We start from the raw sequence: 20,618 nt of genomic DNA, 5'->3' as shown, positions 1-20,618 counted from the left end.
CCACACCAGATGGAAACAATGGGTAGTCCTTAGCCAGAACGCACTCATGCGTTAAACCCAGGAGTGAAAACAAGAAGGGCAAACATAGAGTAGTACTGCTAACACAGCGATTTATTGAAAAAAATAAAGTTTATGCACTCACATGTCCAAAATAGTAAGTTGGCGTGTATTTAAAATGTAAAAGCCGGCCGGCTTGTATAATCCGCTCGTTCCTTCCGGATGGTCGCGGGCAAACAATGATGACGTCAGCACGCCGTTCCTCCCTACGCCGTTTCGTCAGTAGAATGACATCTTCCAGGGGCACGAGCGGCGTGCTGACTCGCCACTATTTATGTGCATTCAGTGTCGATAGGACCGCCCAGACTTGACTTCCGGGGATCGTGGACACAGATCCGCCATTTTTGATGAGGGATCCTATACCTAATAGTGTATATCCCAACTACAATTGAGTGTTGGTGCTGGCAATAATTCCCAAAAATAAGTTAAATCAAACTATGTGGCAGCTGATCACTAAGGCTAAAAATATACGAAAGGGTATAATGTCTTACGGTCATTCACACTAATCGGATTAATCCGACATAGATTGTGTGCCGCAAACATTTCAACATTAAAAAACACCTAAATCAAAAGGTGTAACTTAATATGAGGACACATTCAACTTGAACTTAATCCGGGTGCACGCACTTGTTAAGGTGCAAATCCCAAACCTGTTATTGGTTGACGATGTGACATCATGAATATAAAATAAAAATCAAATCATGAATCGAATCAAGATTATCTATATATAAAATGTAAAATCAAATCAGAAAAGGATTCATATTAATAAATCCACCTATGGTCCGATTGTATACCCTTCAAAATTGTCCGATCATATATGGCAGAAAAACGATCGGAATAATGAAGGAAATTAACAATGATAAAATTTAAAAAAATTTAAAAAAATATTTGAAAATTAGCAATATATCAAAATTGAGCCATTACGGCACACATGAGGTGTACTGCTAGGAACAGAAAATTAGTAAAATGAAAAAAGAAAAAAGTGAAAAGAAAAAAAAGCTACAAAAAGGAATTGTGTCCATAAGGGAGTCCTGATACCCCGGATGTCAAGTCAGGTTCACAGCATATATTTCAAAGATGATATTAAGCATTCCTATTCTGAAATGGCCTAACTATTGTCAATAAAAGCGTTGACATCAACGTCTATATTTAATCCATATGGGGTATATGTGCGGACACGGTGTATCCAGGCCATTTCTAGCCTGGATAGTTCTCTTACTAGAGAACCACCTCTCCAATGGGCATCATATTTGTCTATGCCCAGAAATAACGTTCCCTCAGGATTCCTATTGTGACACAAATCGTAATGGTGTGATACTGAGTGATTTGGGAACCCTGATCGTATATTGGTTACATGTTCTCCCAATCTAACCTGCATGGACCTCTTGGTTCGGCCTATATATTGCAGCCCACAAGGGCACTGCAGCAAATGGCTGTGTGTTGTGTTATTTTAAGTTATACAAGCTGTACACTCACTAGTTTACATTGTAGTAAAATGTTATTTCTCCAGTGTTGCAACATGAAAAGATATAAAATATAAATATATAAAATAGATATAAAATACTTACAAAAATGTTAGGGGTGCACTCACTTTTGTGAGATACTGCATATTAACCACTTCCGGACCGCCGCATGTACATTTACGTCGGCAGAATGGCACGGACAGGCACATTGGCGTACCTGTACGTCCCTGCCTAGACGTGGGTTGGGGGTCCGATCAGGACCCCCCCGGTACATTTGGCGGTTCCCGTGGCTTCAGGAGCGATCCGGGAGGGGGGCAAGGCTATTCGTTGCTAGCCGCCCCCTCGCGATCGCTCCCCGGAGCTGAAGAACGGGGAGAGCCGTATGTAAACACGGCTTCCCCGTGCTTCACTGTGGCGGATGCATCGATCGAGTGATCCCTTTTATAGGGAGACTCGATCGATGAAGTCAGACCTACAGCCACACCCCCCTACAGTTGTAAACACACACTAGGTGAACCCTAACTCCTACAGCGCCCCCTGTGGTTAACTCCCAAACTGCAAATGTCATTTTCACAATAAACAATGCAATTTAAATGAATTTTTTGCTGTGAAAATGACAATGGTCCCAAAAATGTGTCAAAATTGTCCGAAGTGTCCGCCATAATGTCGCAGTCACGGAAAAAATCGCTGATCGCCGCCATTAGTAGTAAAAAAAAAAAAAATAATAATAAAACTATCCCCTATTTTGTAAACGCTATAAATTTTGCGCAAACCAATCGATAAACGCTTATTGCGATTTTTTTTACCAAAAATAGGTAGAAGAATACGTATCGGCCTAAACTGAGAAAAAACAATTATTTATGTTTTTGGGGGACATTTATTATAGCAAAAAGTAAACAATATTGAATTTTTTTCAAAATTGTCGCTCTATTTTTGTTTATAGCGCAAAAAATAAAAAACGCAGAGGTGATCAAATACCACCAAAAGAAAGCTCTATTTGTGGGGAAAAAAGGACGCCAATCTTGTTTGGGAGCCACGTCGCACGACCGCGCAATTTTCTGTTAAAGCGACACAGTGCCGATTCGTAAAAACCCCTTGGGTCATTTAGCAGCATATTGGTCCGGTCCTTAAGTGGTTAATATATATTTTTTATTTTATCTTGTTATTTTGAAAGTTTATTGGTAAATAGTTATTTTATATCTGTTTCATACTTATTGTAGAACTACCTTTTATTAAATGGAAAAGCTTTCCCAAAACTATGGGTTAGGTAAAGAGACAATATAGAAAATTAGGCTTGTTTTGAGGCTCCTGTTGTTGAATTAGAACCTGAAAGTGAGCTATGTATAAAAGCATGACTGAAAGCTGAATTATTTGACCATGTAAAAAAGAGACTAGGGTTTCTTCGAAATCTAAATCTAATATTTAATCTCTAAAAAAGTATGTTTCCATTATATTTTAATTCCAGACCATAAAAAATAAATAAATGCTTAAAAACAACTCTATACATTGTCTTTACCACCTTTTGACCTACAGGTGGTTTTCCAATACGTTTTTCAATGTGCTGCCAGAGTTGTAAGGGGTCAGGCGAAGCATTGAAAATCAATGTGCCTGCAGAAATTGATGCAGGTAAAGTTAAGCAAAGTTTTGGTGACAACTAATGGGCACAAAAAAAATTTAATTTATTGAACACTTTGCCCTGAAAATTACAGTAAGAAGCCATTTGACAAGAAACTCCTTTAAGCATCCATGTAAACAAAGCCTTAAACCAAACTGTATGTATTCCTTTAAGGGCAAAGTAAGAAATTTGCTTGATATTGTAAAGTGAGCAATATACTAGTCTCACCAGGATGAGAAGCTTAAAGTATAAGGTTGTGTTTACTGCACATTGTGTTGCATGCTACCCACGTAAAGAGCCATTAAAGGTAGCCCTTTAAATGGATTTTAATTCCCAGGAGGTGGTGGGGCTTCTCTATCATGTGAAAACTGCAATTGTCTTTCACAATAATCATATCAATCAGAAGTCATTACTTAGAGCTGTTGGTGACAGCTGAATCAGTGTCGTCTGAGAACACAGTGAACACGTTCTCAACACACAACCTCAGTCCATTGTGGATGCATATGTGTAGCGACTGGATATAAAGCCACCACCCCAGCATTCCTGCCACTATGGCAAGAGGTTATAGAAAAATATTTAAACTATGTAACTAAAAGATGATTGCTGTAAATTGTAAATAGTGTTATATTCTTCATCCACTATCCAAAATATTCCTTTCCGCGTCAAAGGAAAGAGAGAAACATATCGGAATGCTATTTCCCTTATGAGTGCAATACTTGGTTGCTCAATAAAAAGGCTCAATGTCTGGACAACCTGTCACTGGGCAGTATGCCTAGGGAGATGCAAATAACAACCATTATAAAGTTGTTGCTTGCATATGAACATCAATGGATCGGTTGGCCTTGTAGTTGCGATGGAGGAAGAGTGTCTTTTATGGAACCTGAGACTTTGTATAGTTTTTTAGCTAATGCAGGTTTACTTTCAACAATCCCAAATGTAATATTAAAGGTTAGAAGCACCATGTTATGCACTGCTCGTAGTTTACTGTCCATAGTGTTTTCTTGAGGACATTTCTTTTTACTCCCTGAATTAGTTATTATAGTGCTGTGCAGTAATAACACTGTATATGTATGTTCTAACTGAAAATAGAAGTAAACCTTCTATTGATACAAATGTATACTGTCAAGTAACAACGGTGGCTCACACCAGAGGGAGCAATTTTGTAAAGAAGTGAATAAATACCTATTGTGAAAGAATACTACCACTGTCAGCATCAGGTTGAATAAGACATGAGGTGGGCCTATGAGATACAACAGCAGTTTTGGTGCATACTGCAATAGTATCCTATGTACTTTGTCCTTTTTAATGCTACATGTGTAGCAAAAATTGGTAGCATAGATGCAGGCTGTTTCTACAGAGCATACAATTAGTGCAGCCATTATAAGTTTTCTCAGATCAATGTTTTGTTTTTGCCATTGAGCTCCAAAAGAAAGTACAACCTCTTATTGATACCAGCAGTGGCGCAACTATAGGGGTCGCTGCAGTCGCACTTGCGACTGGGCCCTGACATTCTGCCGCTGTGGGGGGTCTTCCCCTGCACCTCTTGCTAGCCGTTTAGAATGCAATGGGGGGGAGGTGGGAGGCAGCGATCTGCAGCTCTATGGTGCCTGTGCACGGCAGGATCTCCCTGGGGCTTGTAGTTCTCTCTTCCCGAGTGTCAGTGCATACATTGGAGAGGGGAGGGCCTCTGACCCGGGCAGGTTTCAGTTTCACTTTCAGTGTACAAGTGAGTCGCTATGCTTGTACACTGTTGCTGATACATGCCCGGGTCAGAGGCTTCTTCCCTCTCATCTGTATATCTCCCCACGGAGATCTCCTTGCCTGTGGACATCATAAAGCTGCCGATTGCCACCTCCCACCTCCACCGGCCAGGTACACAAGGAACCTCTGGAAAGGGGGGAGTCAGCTGTCTGGCAACCCTGATGTAAGGAAGGGCTTTCTTGGGACACTGATGTAAGAGGGGGGCCTCAAGGCACACTAATGTAAGAGGGGGGCTCTCTGGGGACCCTTATGGAAGGGGAGGCTCCCTGGGGACCGGAATGTAGGGGAAGGCTCTCTGGGGACCCTGATGTAAGTAGGGAAGCTCTCTGGGAACCCTGATGGAACAGACCATTTAAAGTTGCATCTTTTAGGATTTGTATAGTCCTTTACACATGGATCATTTTTGCTTAAAAATGCTCTATGTTAGCATTGCTACAAACAGCCTCACATCTCATCACCATGTTCACACACATGTTTGAATTGTAGAGTAAAAGAGGGGCATGTCAGACCAGTTGTGTTACAAACAGCTGCAGTCAATATGTACATTAACTTAAAGTGTTACTAAACCCACAACAGAAAAATCAGTCTGTATATGCAGTAAAGCATGTTTGTTATACTCACTGTGGAACCTAAGGGGTTAATCCTCTGCATTGTGTAAAAAGGCTGTTCGATCCTGTCTCCTCTGATCATCTTCTTCCACTGACTCCAATGTATCTCCTGTTATTTACAGAGCCAGGGGACAGGCTGCACATGCTCAGTTTGGTGTGTATTGCTAGAGAGAGTGCATGTAATCAGCATAGGGCAAATCAGCACTGTCTAGACAGAGGGTCAGGGGTCCTGCATTCTCATGGAACAATCGTGGGAGAATAAAAATCCTCCTACAAGCTTTAATCAGACACACATAGAAGTGACAAGACTGTTCTAACTGCTGATTAAAAAAGATATTCAGCCGTTTATATTTACTAAAATAATTGCATTTATATGCTATGTGTACTGTGGGAGACCAGATATAGTGCATACAGACAGGGTCCTGAGTTTAGTAACTCTTTAAATGAGCAAATATTTGAAACTCTTGCTCACACCCAAAACTGAAAAAAACTCAACTTCTTCTATTTGGTGGCAAATTTAAAACAAGGACAACCTCCAGAGCTATTTTCAGCCCAGGTGTTTGATGAACCTCATATGACAAAGTCTAACACTTCCAAACTTGCTTTAAAAAAATGACATCATAAAATGTATTTCTCTTTGTTCTCTCTTACCTGATTTTGCTGGAGATCAATAGCACATATATTTTTCATTCACCTCGTGCCAAGGTGCTTGGTGTAATCTTGGACTCTGACCTCTCAATTTAGCCCTACATCTAATTACTCTCAAAATCTTGCCACTCTTTCAATTCCGTAACATTTTCCAAAATTTGCCCCCCTTTTCACCAGTGATGCCAGTTTCCACCAAGCTAATAATTCACCACTTGTTATCTTTCAACTATTGCAACTCCCACCTCTTTGGGCTACATCTACACAGTCTACACCCTATTCAGTCTATAATGAATGGTGCTGCCACACCCATCCAGCTTACATACCCACACACCTCTCAGTTCTTCCACATACAAAGTCATGCACAACTCTGCCACAGCTACATGAACAACCTCATCTCAAAGTATTACCCAAACAGCTCATCACTCCTCCCAAGACCTACTGCTCTCTAGCTTCCTTGTCACCATTTCCTATGCTTAAGTATAGGGTTCCTCTAGGAGCTCTCCTTTCCCTAAGAACCCCGAAGTTCAAACTGTTTGGTTGTCTCTTTTTCTGTCTGCCTTTAGGTAGTCACTGAAAATTCATCTCACCAGGGAAGCCCATCCTACCTTTACCTCACACCTAAATTTTTTTTTTCACTTGTCCTTTCTTTTTAGATTTCTAAGTTCTCATAAGTAGAACCCTCCTAACCCTTTTGTCTTGAATTATATTGTGACTGTACTGTCTCTATGTATTTTGTAAAGTGCTGTGCATACTGTATTATAATAGTAATACTAGTAATAATAAGATATTTGATTTTTGTATACACATTTCAGTAAGAGGAAATGCAATGTAACTGTTATGCATAAAATAGGTTAATACCAGATGTGTGGTTATTATATGATTTTCTTAGTTTGACTGATATTACACATTATTATCCAGGAAGGATGTGCTATCTACTGAAGAGACATCCGCTCCAGTAATTTCTGAAGAACCTCTTATATTTACAACTGGTAAGCAAAAATAAATTGCAAGTTTTCAATTAAGTTATTAAAAAAAAACTGATGTATAACAATAATAGTTAAAATATTTGATAAGTAGAATCTGTTCTTCACTTAACTTAGTTTAGCCATGTTAAACATGACAAATGTGATGTGCTGTGTTTTTACATTACTATTGTAGTATTATGCTTGCTATCTCTCTTTAACGGAGCTAAATCCATTTAGTAACTGACTCTTTGTACTGTCACATCGACAGTCTAAAAAAACCTAGGCTGTACATTAGTACATTAGTAGCTGATTTGTTAAAGAGCTAAGTGTAACCCGTGAATAGTCTCTATATACCTGTAAAGGCATATACAACCATTACTGACCTGTTATCTATCATCCATAGAAATAGGGATACCATTAGGCTTCATTCACATTTTCCTAAAAAATAAAAATGTGTGTAGTATTTGTGCAGGTGAAAAAAAATTATCAAAACAGCAGCTGTCAGTCACACAACAGAACATTAATGTAAAAATAACAGAAAATAAAGATTGCCACGCTAAAGAAATTGGTATGACAAAAACAAAAATAACATAAATATATATATAGAAATTAATCTATAAAAATCCGAAATAACAGTGATCAGTCCAAAAAGAAATCCAAGATGGATAATTCCCCTGGCTGCTCTCTCTGTCTTCCGCTCCCAGGTGAAATGCAAAAAGGAGGAAAATGCCAGGGGTGTGATGTCAGTTGTGACGAAACTAGTAGGGTAGAGACTATGCCTTGTCTCACCACACTGGTTCTTATGTGCTCTGCAGATTGTTTTTATCTTGTAGCTTTTTATCCATGTTCTATTGGATTTATGTTATTCAATAAACCATCACGGTTTTATGCTATGTTGGCGTTTTCATCCTTTTTGCATTTCACCTTGGAGCGAATGACAGAGAGAGTAGTCAGTGGTTTTTATATTCTTATCATCCTGTCTACATCCAGAGGACAGATTCCTTGTATGAAACCATGCTTTACTAGGCTCCTATAACATGGAGTCTAGTTATCTAGTAAGGGCCCAACCTTTCTGTTATCACAGTGGAAGGTGCATCTTTGAGACACGATTATTCAAAGACCTCTTATCTGTCTTGAATTCCTTTTTGATCACTGTTATTTTGGATATTTATAGTTTGATTTCTATATATATATATTTATCAAATTTTTGTTTTTGTCATAACATTTTCCTCAAGGATTCAGAATATTTGTACAAACAGGATTTCAAGTCGCAGTCAGCGGACGGCTTAATTCAATGACTGGCTTACAAATACCACAGCTGTATGCATGTAACTCCACATCCAAGTGGTTACATATGATTAGGGACAGGTGAGTGGACCTGAATGCAGACTGCCCCTAATCACATGTAATAGCGCAGATGTGCGGCATCTGTTGGGCTGTGCAGACTGCTGACCACAGATGAAAACAAGTACCTGGGGATTTGGGCAGCGTGTGTCCATTTAAATAAGGCCTACTAGTTTTCTAAGGACCGTGCAAACTTAGAGCAGTTTCACACTGGGGCGATGAAAGCATTGGCAGTAAAGCACCGCTAATTTTAGAGGTGCTTTACAGTCGTTCTAGCGTGCATTTTGGCAGCTAGCCGCTGGCAGCTAACACCCGCTAACGGCCGAAGAAGGGGTTAATACCACCTGTGTATCGCCGCTGCCGTAGCACTTTACAGGTGCTTCAAGAGCGGTGCCCATTCATTTCAATGGGCAGGGACGTTTGAGGAGTGGTGTATACACCGCTCCTAAACTGCCCCAAAGATGCTGCTTGCAGGACTTTTTTTTAACGTCCCGCAAGCGCACCGCCCCAGTGTGAAAGCACTCACTATTTTTAGCGTTAAAATGCCTGTAAAGCGCCTCAGTGTGAAAGTAGCCTTATAGTGAAATCCTAAAGCCGTGTACACACGATGGTTTTTTCCGATAAAAAATGTCCGATGGACTTTTTTCATCAGACAAACCGATCGTGTGTGGGCCCCATCGTTTTTTTTGCATCGGTGTAAAAAAATAAACCATGTTTAAAATTTTTCTGTTGAAAAAAAAACGATAGGAAATTCCGATCGTCTGTGTGGAATTTCATTGGAAAAAAATCCATGCATGCTCAGAATCAAGTCGACGCATGCTCGGAAGCATTGAACTTCATTTTTCTCGGCTCGTCGTAGTGTTTTACGTCACTGCGTTTTGGACGGTCGGAATTTAGTCTGATAGTGTGTAGGCAAGACTGATGAAAGTCAGCTTCATCGGAATGCCGACGAAAAATTCCATCGGATTTTATTCCATCAGAAATCCGATCGTGTGTACGCGGTTTAAGGCCATAATTCTCCAATTATATCTACCCTCTTTTTAAAAGGGAGATCATTTTGCCTTTCTCTAGAAATACTAATCATATATAGGCTTGTTTTTTTTCCATTTGTTTTATACTCAATAGGCACCTGTCTTTTTTTCACATGACTATGTAACTACTGAAAGCCTGGCAAGATCTATACAATAAAGGAATTGGTCTTCAATATTTATGTAGATTGGTTTTCATTGTATGCTTTTTTTTATGGTGGTGCTCATAGTAAATGCAAATGAGCATTTTTCTAGAAGTTGAAATTCTGAAAAGAAGTGAGCAAGTGCATAGTTATTTTACTCTAAATAAAAAACTGGCATCTTACATTGCATCTACGAAGAAGAAAAATCCTAGCCAGAGATCATGAAACTGCTTGGGGACACATAGATAAAAATAATTTGATATAAGGAATGGCAAGGTCACATAATTACAGAGCACAGAGCACAAAGGAAACCTAAAAGACATTTTTAATATAGTTTTATTACATTTGTTAAAGTTGGCAGGAATGCAGCAAACAGGAGTGGACTAAGAGGATTTCAGAGCTTTAATTTCTTTTATCTTCCAGGCTTTCCTCGTTCAGTATCTCTTGTTACTTCAAATGATACACCCTACAATGAAATCGTCAATGACACAAAACCATTATCAGAGGTATGCTAGTGTTGCTAAACTATAAAGTATAAAAATATATATATTACAAAAACATCAGTTCATAATGTAAAGTGGAAACTAACAAAATACTGTATGTTAAATGTTGATATGATTCACAAGTCCCAGAAAAGAAGGCTAATATTCACTTCAGCTGGAACCACCACCCATACACTTACATATTTCCATCTTTAGAGTACCTAAATGCTGGAATGCGTCAGAGAGAAATTATCTTTCATTTAGACACCATCCCTTGGTGTGTCCTTATGTTCGAATGGCAGTAAAGCATGGTAAAAGCAGAGTGAATCACATAGCGCAATATGCTTTTATATAAACAGGTGCTGAAAATAGTAAAATGCGCACTTACATTATGAGGTGCTAATATGCTAGCACCAACATGTACAGCATATCACATGGACAAAACACCAATCCTCCACGTCTCGGCTAACATATTAGCACCTCATAATGTAAGTGCGCATTTTACTATTTTTGGCACCTGTTTATAGAAAATCCTATTGCACATGTGATTCACTCTGCTTTTATCGAGCTTTACTGCCATTCAAGCATAAGGACACACCAAGGGACTGTGTCTAAATAAAAGATAATTTCTGGCTGATGCATTATACCTACAATAGGATTTGAGAATACGAATCTGGTGAGTCTGTATTTCTCCTACACGAGTGATGGTGGAGCACTGATAACTAATGGTGTTTGGATTTTTCAACTGAGGATTTTCTTATACTTTGCTTAACTAGTATTGTTTTCTGTGGTATTCAATATGCACTAAATGCATTTATAGTATTATTCATATACTTTGATTTGAGTTAGCACAAACCTTTTTATATTTTTAAATTGTATGCAAGGTGATACAGTATATTCACTTAAAAAAGGGGCAGGTTTACTCCCTATTCACAGCACTTTATATTGTTTGGCACTTCTTGTTTATTTAAAATTACACAATCCAGAATTTACAGTATAAAGCTTGCCTGAGCTGTCAGACTACAGAGGGGAGAGCTGAAGTTACACACTGCAGAACTCAGTGAGGAGAGCTCTGAGAGCTGATTGGAGGGAGGGGAAACACACCTCTTCACATAGCACACAGGTAAAGAGCTGAGGCTGTCACCTTTTTACCTTAGGAAAACTTGTCAGAAGTGGCGCATGCAGATAGCAAAGGAACGAGGTAGCAAACAGAAATCACACTTAGAGCTCCGGATTGATTCAAGTACACACTATAGAGGGATATGAGACACAAAAAACTGACAGTGTAGTATCTAACCCTTTCCCACTTTATATAAAATGAAAAATAGATTTTGGCTTTAGATATACTTTAACCCCTAAAACACAATTCTATGCCAACCACTAACCAAATCCCTAATGCTAAATAACCCTGATTTTGTGTACTCGCCTCATTCTTTGACATGCCTGTGCAGCATGCAGCAAATGTATTTGACAAATTTGTTTATGTGCCTAATTGCTATGGATCCCTTCACTGTTTACATTTTACCAATTTTTGGACTTATTTAATGAAAAGGATTCCATGCCAGGTGGAAAATTACTGCTTAAAGTGCTTAAAATGCATCCTATATTTCTGCAGGAAGACCTTGAAACAGTTTAGCATTTAGAATTTTGTGTTTAAAAGCGTAACATGGTTTTGTCAATAAAATCAGTCAATACATAAAATAAAAGCACACAAATGCATAGAACAAATGCTTCACTGACATGATGATTTATGAAAACCATGCTTACAGGATATTGAATTATTACACTATAATTCAGAATGGTGAACTGCACAATGCATATTATAGAATGTGAGCTTTAAATAGTAACAAATCCATAGAAACACCAGCAGACTGACAATATGTATCAACACAAGGTTGTAATCAAGCAAACAGCTAATATTATCAATGAGTTATTTTGACCTACTTTTACAGAAGTACAGTCGCTATTATTTAGCTATGAACAAAGATGCAGTGATTCTATTGTATTGCATGGCTATGCTTTTATTAAACAAATAGACCCTGTCTATCTGAGTTACAAACATTTCACAAAAATCTTGTCAGTTCTCCATATGCCCAGTTGGAATGAAAGAAGAAACAAAGAAAGAAAGTAATTTAAAAAGTGAGAGACTTTTATGATTTAGAAGACATTTTATAAAAAGAATACAACTGGGTATACTGTACACTGTGAGTTTTTTAATCCAACCAGCTTGTTGAAAAAAAAATGTATTGATGAACTAGAGGACTTTCGATAGGTGTATACCCATATTTAAAAAAAAAAGTATTGCCACACCATCTTCATAGAAAAGAATATGGCTTGCTATGATGAAAACCACTATTACACGAATAGCATTTGTTTTGTTTTAGATCAGTCAGAGTCACTTATGTAAAAGACAAATTCAAAAAATCTACTTAAAGTGAAACTTTTTTAAAACAAATCTATTTTATTTTAAAGCTGAGTTTTCAGAATAAACCCCTATTTTACAAAAAAAAAGCTTTGGGTCCGGTACAAATTTGCACATTGGAGTGTTCACATGTACTCATTTTTACTAATTGTATTGTTTTTTGCATTTCTGTATAGGAGACATATGTTACCAATGTAATTCCAGAAGCGCCAACGCAACAAATAGTAGAGTTCAGTGTAACTCTCAACAACCAAGAATTTACAGCCGAGTTAAGTGATCCAAATTCACCTCAGTATCAAGAATTAGCTTCAAACTTTCAGCGCCAGGTAAGTTTTCAACATTGCAGAGCGTTTCGTATTTTATGTCCTTCTTTACATTGGTCACAGTGGTCAAATGGTTAGCATTTCTGCCTTGCGTCACTGGGGTTCTTGGTTTAAATCCAAGCCAGGGCACTGTCTGCATGGATTTTGCATGCCCCCCTGTGCTTGTGTTGGTTTCCTCTGGGTACCGTGGTTTCATCCCACACTCTGAAACTAACCTCAGATTGTAAGGTCCTTGAAGCACAAACTAATGTGAATGTGCAGTATGTAAAGTGCTGCGTAAATTGTTGGCACTATATAATTGCTTTTAATAAATAAATACACTATTCAGTTGCTTTAAGCACATAATTGGCTATAGTTCAAGGGATCCAGACTCCATTAGAGGCTCCATCTGAATACGTTAAGTGCTTGCACAGGCATAACCAATGACCACCATGTTGTTGATAATATGATAATCCCCAGTTTACATTCAGGTTATAATTTGTTATCAATAATTTGAAGTGACACCTTCAAGGAAGCTGTAAAAGACAAACATAAATATTAAGGTTTAACCTTTGTCCTATCGTTATAAATGTAATGAATAAATAAATAAATAGCAAAACTCTGATTTTCTTCCTCCATCTGCACAAGATTTGGCACTTAGGCCTCGTACACATGTTCAAGAATCTCGTCAGGAAAAAAACCTTGTTTTTCCCGACGAGATTCTTGCCGCCCAGTGTACACACTGACCTTTCAAAAGAACCGCGGTTCTCTTGAAAGGCAATAACTCGGTGACGTCATTGCGTACGACGAGCATGCGCTCCTCACATTTGATGCTGTCGCCCCCATATTGCTTCACCCTACCTATGCCGTGGAAGCTACCGCGCATGCGTCAAAGTCAGTAAATAAAATACTGCATTATGGCCACTCGATGAAGCTGACAATGATAATCATACTACAAACAATACATTGATCATTTATTGAGCTTGTGTGAATACTGAAAGAAGCTTTACAGTGTAAAAACAATAAATAAAAGTCAGCAGCTACAAATACTCTATCTGCTGACTTTTAATAAAAGGACACTTACCTGTAAAGGAATACAGCGATGTCCTCACCCGGGCCTGTTCTTTGACTGTCTTCCGGTCCCCGACACCTGCATGTTTACTGTGGGAAGCCGGCTGTGACTCCTTGCGGTTTCATAGTCGGCTCACCACTTCATATGTGTGAATCATGCTGCACTTTGTAAATGGACGGGTGGACTCCTAGGATCTGTGACATGCCCCAGAATTTTGCGGGCAAGGGTGGGATTCCAGCAAAAGTGGGAACGGGTACTTGACAAAACTAGGTAAACCCTCCTAAAGAGGGAAAAGGTGGGAGGAGGCCATAAAGTAGAATTTGCCTTTGTAGGTGAAGTTCCGCTTTAAGACATCCACAAGGCAATTTTTCTTATATGTAGACACCTTGTTGTCTCTCTGGTTTGAGCAGATAAGAAGTTTAATTTATTCTTGAGATTTATTCCTGCAATTGTTAATTTCAATAATTTGTATAAAGGATAGCTTGTAAACGTGACCCTGTTAAACAATAATAGTTGTTATAAAATGACCTTGCTCAGATCATGCTATTGACAATTATTACTATAGGTCTAAAGTATTCCTTTTGGTTCTTCATTGTACGTATACTGTACTTCTCTTTTTCCATGCTACATGTTTATAAGTATAGTAGTTTTGATTAATATCTATTTGTTAAGTTTTATGGTTTTCCTGCCAGTAAAGTAACTATCTGCCTCTATCTGCAACACTTGGCTTTGGGATCACCATTTAGAGACTCTCACAGACTATTATATATTTTCTTTTCCAGTCAATTCTGGCTCTTTGATGTGATTTTATATTTTCATGCATTTTTATATTGTGTTATTTATTTCACTGTGTTACGTTGCAGTTGCGATTGGTTATTTGGATCACTTTAGTTATATTCAAGGCTCAGCCTCTTATTTACGCATTTAGGGTTCATTCAGTCACATTATTTGCACATTATGGCTCAGATTCTCAAAGGACTTACGACGGCGCAGCGCCATGTACGCCGTCGTAAGTCCTAATCTGGCCCGTCGTATCTATGCGACTGATTCTTAGAATCAGTTACGCATAGATATCCAATTTTTTTTTCCCGCTAGGTGGCGCTTCCGTCGATTGCCACGTCGAGTATGCAAATTAGCTAGATACGCGAATTCCCGGACGCGGCCGACGCAGTAAAGTTACAACGTTTACGTTAGGCTTTTCCCGGCGTAATGTTGCCCCTGCTATATGGTGGCCTAAGTGCGGCGCAACAATGTTAAGTATGGCCGTCGTTCCCGCGTCAAAATTTTAAAAAGTTACGTTGTTTGCGTAAGTCGTCCGTGAATGGGGCTGGACGTCATTTACGTTCACGTCAAAACCAATGACGTCCTTGCGACGTCATTTGGAGCAATGCACACTGGGATATTTTAGGAAAGGCGCATGCGCAGTTCGTTCGGCGCGGGGACGCGCTTCATTTAAATGATACATGCCCCCTACCTGCCGAATTTGAATTCCGCCGGGTGATTTACGCTACGCCGCCGCAACTTTACAGACAAGTGCTTTGTGAATAAAGCACTTGCCTGAAAAACTTGCGGCGGCGTAACGTAAATCGGATACGTTACGCCGCCGCATAGATACGCCATTCTACGAGAATCTGGCCCTATTTGTTTATGCCTGTCCCCTCTGATACACAGTGCAGACACCATCACTTGCTTCATATCTGCCTCTATTGCTTCCAATGTATGTAAGCTGTAGCCTTGCTCATTGACCACACATGAGGCTTATTTTATGTAAGATAGAAATCTACAGTAGGAAAGCGAGACGTATTCATTGTATTGCATCTACTTATGTAAAATTGAGTGTTCTCATGTAGATTCCCATTTATAACCTGTAAGGCAAGACTTCAGTCTCTTAGGCCATTAGAACATCTTTGAGACTGCATATTGCAGTACTTTAATCAGTAAGCTTAAAAGCCATCTGGAATTATCCATCCATTAACAACCAAGTGTGTTTTTACCTTGACATAAATAAACAAGATTCTCCTTCTGGAAATATCACTGCCACTTATAATGGTCTTTAGTGGGCTCAGCAATCAATTAAACAGGAGACGGAGATTTCTTTTACAGGAAAATTAAAATGGATATCATTTAAATGCATACAGTTATCAGGCTGTTTGCTTACAGACACAATATGATTTAAGTGGAAAATGAATTTGATTAGTAGATATCTGTTACATTCAGAAAATGTACAAAAAGTATTTGTAAAGCATGAGTTTAAACACTGCCATTGTGTTTCTGCTAGGTAGATTGCAGATTTTAAAGGAATTTCAGTGCTGCTACATACATCGGTAGTATACAGTATGTGGTAGCTGTGAGAAAGACTTATACACTTGAAGAGAACATCTATGTGCAATGTTTTTAATTAGAATTAAAAAAAGTCACAGTATTTGTATCATCACCTCACTTCCATATATATACTGTACCTACCTGAGTCCTATCTCAATCCAGGCCTGTGCCCAAGTGTCATTGGATTCTGCTGCTGGCAATCCTATGAGGAGGGAGCAGGGGGCATGGGTGAGCTGCACTGTGTGTGTCAATAGACACACACCGCCCAACTTGGGTGCAAGCCCGTAGGTCCACCCCCATAGGAAGCAGCTTCCTATGGTGGCTCGATGAGAAGAGAAGGAGCCTAGAGCGCCAGCAGGTGATCCCAGAAGAGGAGTTTCAGGGCTGCTCTATGCAATACCATTGCACAGAGCAGTCAGATATAAAATGTTTGTCATTTTAGAAAAATAAAAAACTAAGCTTTACAACTACTTTATGGCAAGTTCAATGTCGCTTTGATTCAAGTGGTTTTAAACCTTTGCATATACCCTCTGACGTGACTAGCCTCAGGTAATACACAGAGATGAAATAAATATTTCTACATAAGTTGTACCTATTTATCTTCAGCCCTCTTCTACATTTGTTCAAAGTACAGAATGTACACGGCTTGTCAGAGCTTTCAAAAATGTGTGGGGCTGGGATCTGAAGTCACATACTGTGCAGCTCCGAGAGGAGAGCTCCGAGAGCTGAATGGAGAGAAGAGATACACCACCTTCCACACAGGGGGAGCTATGCCCAGAGATGCAGGAGTTGCCAGCTGCGACTTGCTGAGTAGATGTTGGAGATCAGCTGTAGACCAGGATACACAGTCAGGCAGGGGTACCACGGAAGTAGTAGATGAGGTGGAATGGCAGGAAACCCAGGGGCGGAGTCAGGAGCCGAGCCGGTTGTCATACACAGGAAGCAGGATGTGACTGGAACAGGTCAGAAGGCAAGCCGAGGTCATACACTGGATCCAGCAGACAGGAACAGGACAGGGATAAGCCGAGAGACAAGCCAGGGGTCATACACGGAGAAGTCTGGTCAGGCAAGCCGGGTCGTCAACAGGAATGCAAGGAGAACAGGAACAAGGATTCAGGATCACACCAAGGGCTGAAGATCATGCAGCAGTTGGTGACTGCTGCAGCAAGCTTTAAATAGGGCACTGACGCCAGGAGTCCCTGCCCGTATGCGCGGGCATTGTGCTCGTATGCGCACTGTGCTCGTAGGTCCGTGCAAGACAGGTCTGCCAGTTCTTCCACGGTTGGTTCTCTGACACATGCACAGGTGAGATTCTCAATCACAGACTTTGTGCTGGAGCTCCACTGCCCCATCCCCCTTCATCTCTTGGTGTCAGCAAAACCTTTCAGAGGTGATTCATGCAGATAGCAAAGCATATAGGCAGGAGTGAGAAATCACACCCTGTGCTCCGGATTTAGACTAGTACACAGTATAGAAGAATGTGCTTTGTTCATATTTCATGTCAAAGGTTTACAATCACTTTAAGTAGAGTGAAAGCTATCTTAATCTGCTCTCTTAACATCATCGTGTGATATCTTTTATTTGAATCATACACTTCTCTGTACCCCTGGATACAATCATTTAATCCACAGTATTAGAGTGGATATGCATTTTTAGAAAACAGCGGTATGTGCATCACTGATTTCCATTTCATGTTAATTGATATCTTTTGTTTACTTTCCTATTCCCACTGCTGTCTTAAATGAGCAAAAATGTTTCATGGACCTTCAGTGTCTCCACTTTTATCTTGTAGCAATAGGAAATAAATCAGTATTTTGCATAAAATACCTTATGATATAAATAATATATGTAAATGTTAACATTTACAAAAACTTAGTTGTTCTCTTTTTCAGTTATGTATTTTAATGACATGCTACCGTAGTTCATTAGCAAGCATCTGCTGAAAATTATTTGCATATTAGAGAGAAATATTTGGTCTGAAGTAGATATTTTGAATTACTTGACTTTTTTTAACTTGCCTACAATTTGCTTACTTAGTAATTCTCATGGGTAAGAGTTTTCTTCAGTAGTCAGAATGCATCCTAAATTTTGCTTTTACCATACACAGAAAACAAGATTCAGGAAATGATTCTAACATTCATTGGGTAAGGCTGTTAAGCCTTGCATGATCAGAGGCCATTGATGCTTTGTTTTTTTAGGGCAAATTTAGCAGCTTCAGCATGTGTCAGCTACAGTAACTTAACAATAACTGAGTCTGACTTATTTGAATACCTAAATTATTTTATTACGGTATTTTTTAAGGACATAAAAGGCTTCTATTTGGTACAGATTTAATAGAAACTTGGCTATTTTTTATTTTTGAAGTAATTTAATTGTATTGGCAGTTACACTAGGAAACAGATGGCATGGCTGATCCCACTGTAGACTGAAGGTGACAGTGTTTATTGACAGGCTGAGGGCTTATTTTGCCAGTGAAGCCCCCAGCCTGCACGACATCATTATATCATATTTGACATATGGAATAAACCTCCCTAATTGGTTTATTGAAAACCACAATAGGTAGCCATCAGTAACACAGCTGGTGGGTTTGTTTGATACAATGGGCCAAATCCTCAGCCAGGCGGCGTAACTTAACTTTCAGCAGTTAAGTTACACTGACTTAAAGTTTTTACCTAAGTGCCTGATCCACAAAGCACTTACGTAAAAATTTCAAGCCGTGTAAGTTAAGTGCCGCCGTCGTAAGGCGTTCCTCCTCTCCGGGGGGCGTTTACAATTTAAATGAGGCGAGCTCCCGCGCCGGCCGTACTGCGCATGCGTGTGACGTAATTTTCCCGACGTGCATCGCGCGAACGTAATTGACGCCGGGCGGCTTTGTGGATTGCGACGGGACACTAAAGTTGCGACGGGTGAAAAAAAAGACGCGCCGGGAAAACAAATCATTTTAAAAAAAAATGACAGCGTCGCTCAGCATGCATTCCTGAGAGGGAGAACTCCATGCCACTTTTCAAAGAAAAAACCGGCATGGTTCCCCCCCCCCCCCAGGAGCATACCAGGCCCTTAGGTCTGTTATGGGTTGTAAGGAGACCCCCCCTCCGCCGAAAAATCGACGTAGGGGGTCCCCCTACAATCCATACCAGACCCGTATCCAAAGCACGCTACCCGGCCGGTCAGGAAGGGAGTGGGGACGAGCGAGCGCCCCCCCCCTCCTGAGCCGTGCCAGGCCGCATGCCCTCAACATGGGGGGGTTGGGTGCTCTGGGGCAGGGGGGCGCACTGCGGGCCCCCCCACCCCAGAGCACCCTGTCCCCATGTTGATGAGGACAGGACCTCTTCCCGACAACCCTTGCCGTTGGTTGTCGGGGTATGCGGGCGGGGACTTATCGGAATCTGGGAGTCCCCTTTAATAAGGGGGCCCCCAGATACCGGCCCCCCACCCTAAGTGAATGGATATGGGGTACATCGTACCCCTATCCATTCACCTGTAGGCAAAAAGTAAAATTTAGTAAACACACAACACAAGGCTTTTTAAAATAATTTATTATTCTGCTCCGGATGCCCCCCCTGTCTTCGTTATTAGCTCAATTACCAGGGGGGGCTTCTTCTTCCACTCTCCGGGGGTCTTCTTCCACTCTCCGGGGGTCTTCTCCGCTCTCCGGGGGGGGTTTCTTCTTCCGCTCTCCGGGGGGGGGCTTCTCCGGACTCCGGGGGGCTTCTTTCATCTTCTCCCCTCTTCCGCTGTTGACTCGGCGAACCCCGGTTCTTCTGCAGATGTCCGGTGCCTTCTTCTTCAGCGCTGGCTGCCTGCTATGTTTGTGTGTTAGCTCAATTAGTAACAGGCAGCCGGCGCGGTCTTCTGTGACGTCAGGGTCTTCTGTTCTTCTCCCCTCTTCCGATGTTGACTCGTCGCCTGTTGTCGCTGTAATGATGGAAGCGCGCCTTGCATCCCATTTATATAGGCATCACCGTCCCATCATGCTCCGGTAGGTACCCACGTGGTGGGTGCACGTGGGTAGGCACCCACCACGTGGGTACCTGCCGGAGCATGATGGGACGGTGATGCCTATATAAATGGGATGCAAGGCGCGCTTCCATCATTGCAGCGACAAGAGGCGACGAGTCAACATCGGAAGAGGGGAGAAGAACAGAAGACCCTGACGTCACAGAAGACCGCGCCGGCTGCCTGTTACTAATTGAGCTAACACACAAACATAGCAGGCAGCCAGCGCTGAAGAAGAAGGCACCGGACATCTGCAGAAGAACCGGGGTTCGCCGAGTCAACAGCGGAAGAGGGGAGAAGATGGAAGAAGCCCCCCGGAGTCCGGAGAAGCCCCCCCCCCGGAGAGCGGAAGAAGAAACCCCCCCCGGAGAGCGGAGAAGACCCCCGGAG

The 20,618-nt window shown here is 40.8% G+C and overlaps 1 protein-coding gene across 2 annotated transcripts in view; it reads left to right on the top strand.

The window, feature by feature from the left end:
- The window catches only part of IMPG1 (interphotoreceptor matrix proteoglycan 1), a 340,276-nt gene that overhangs the window by 103,545 nt on the left and 216,113 nt on the right, over window positions 1–20,618 (top strand). For both annotated transcript variants that reach the window (XM_040349990.1, XM_040349991.1), the window contains exons 5-7: window positions 7,071–7,141; window positions 10,056–10,138; window positions 12,713–12,862. In XM_040349990.1, coding sequence (XP_040205924.1) covers window positions 7,071–7,141; window positions 10,056–10,138; window positions 12,713–12,862 — 304 coding nt within the window. The remainder of the gene's footprint in view (window positions 1–7,070; window positions 7,142–10,055; window positions 10,139–12,712; window positions 12,863–20,618) is intronic.

Source organism: Rana temporaria, chromosome 4 (genome assembly GCF_905171775.1).
Source record: "Rana temporaria chromosome 4, aRanTem1.1, whole genome shotgun sequence".
Classification (NCBI taxonomy): Eukaryota; Metazoa; Chordata; class Amphibia; order Anura; family Ranidae; genus Rana; species Rana temporaria.
Note: the sequence above shows the minus strand (reverse complement) of the source record. Positions and strands in the feature narration are given on the sequence as shown.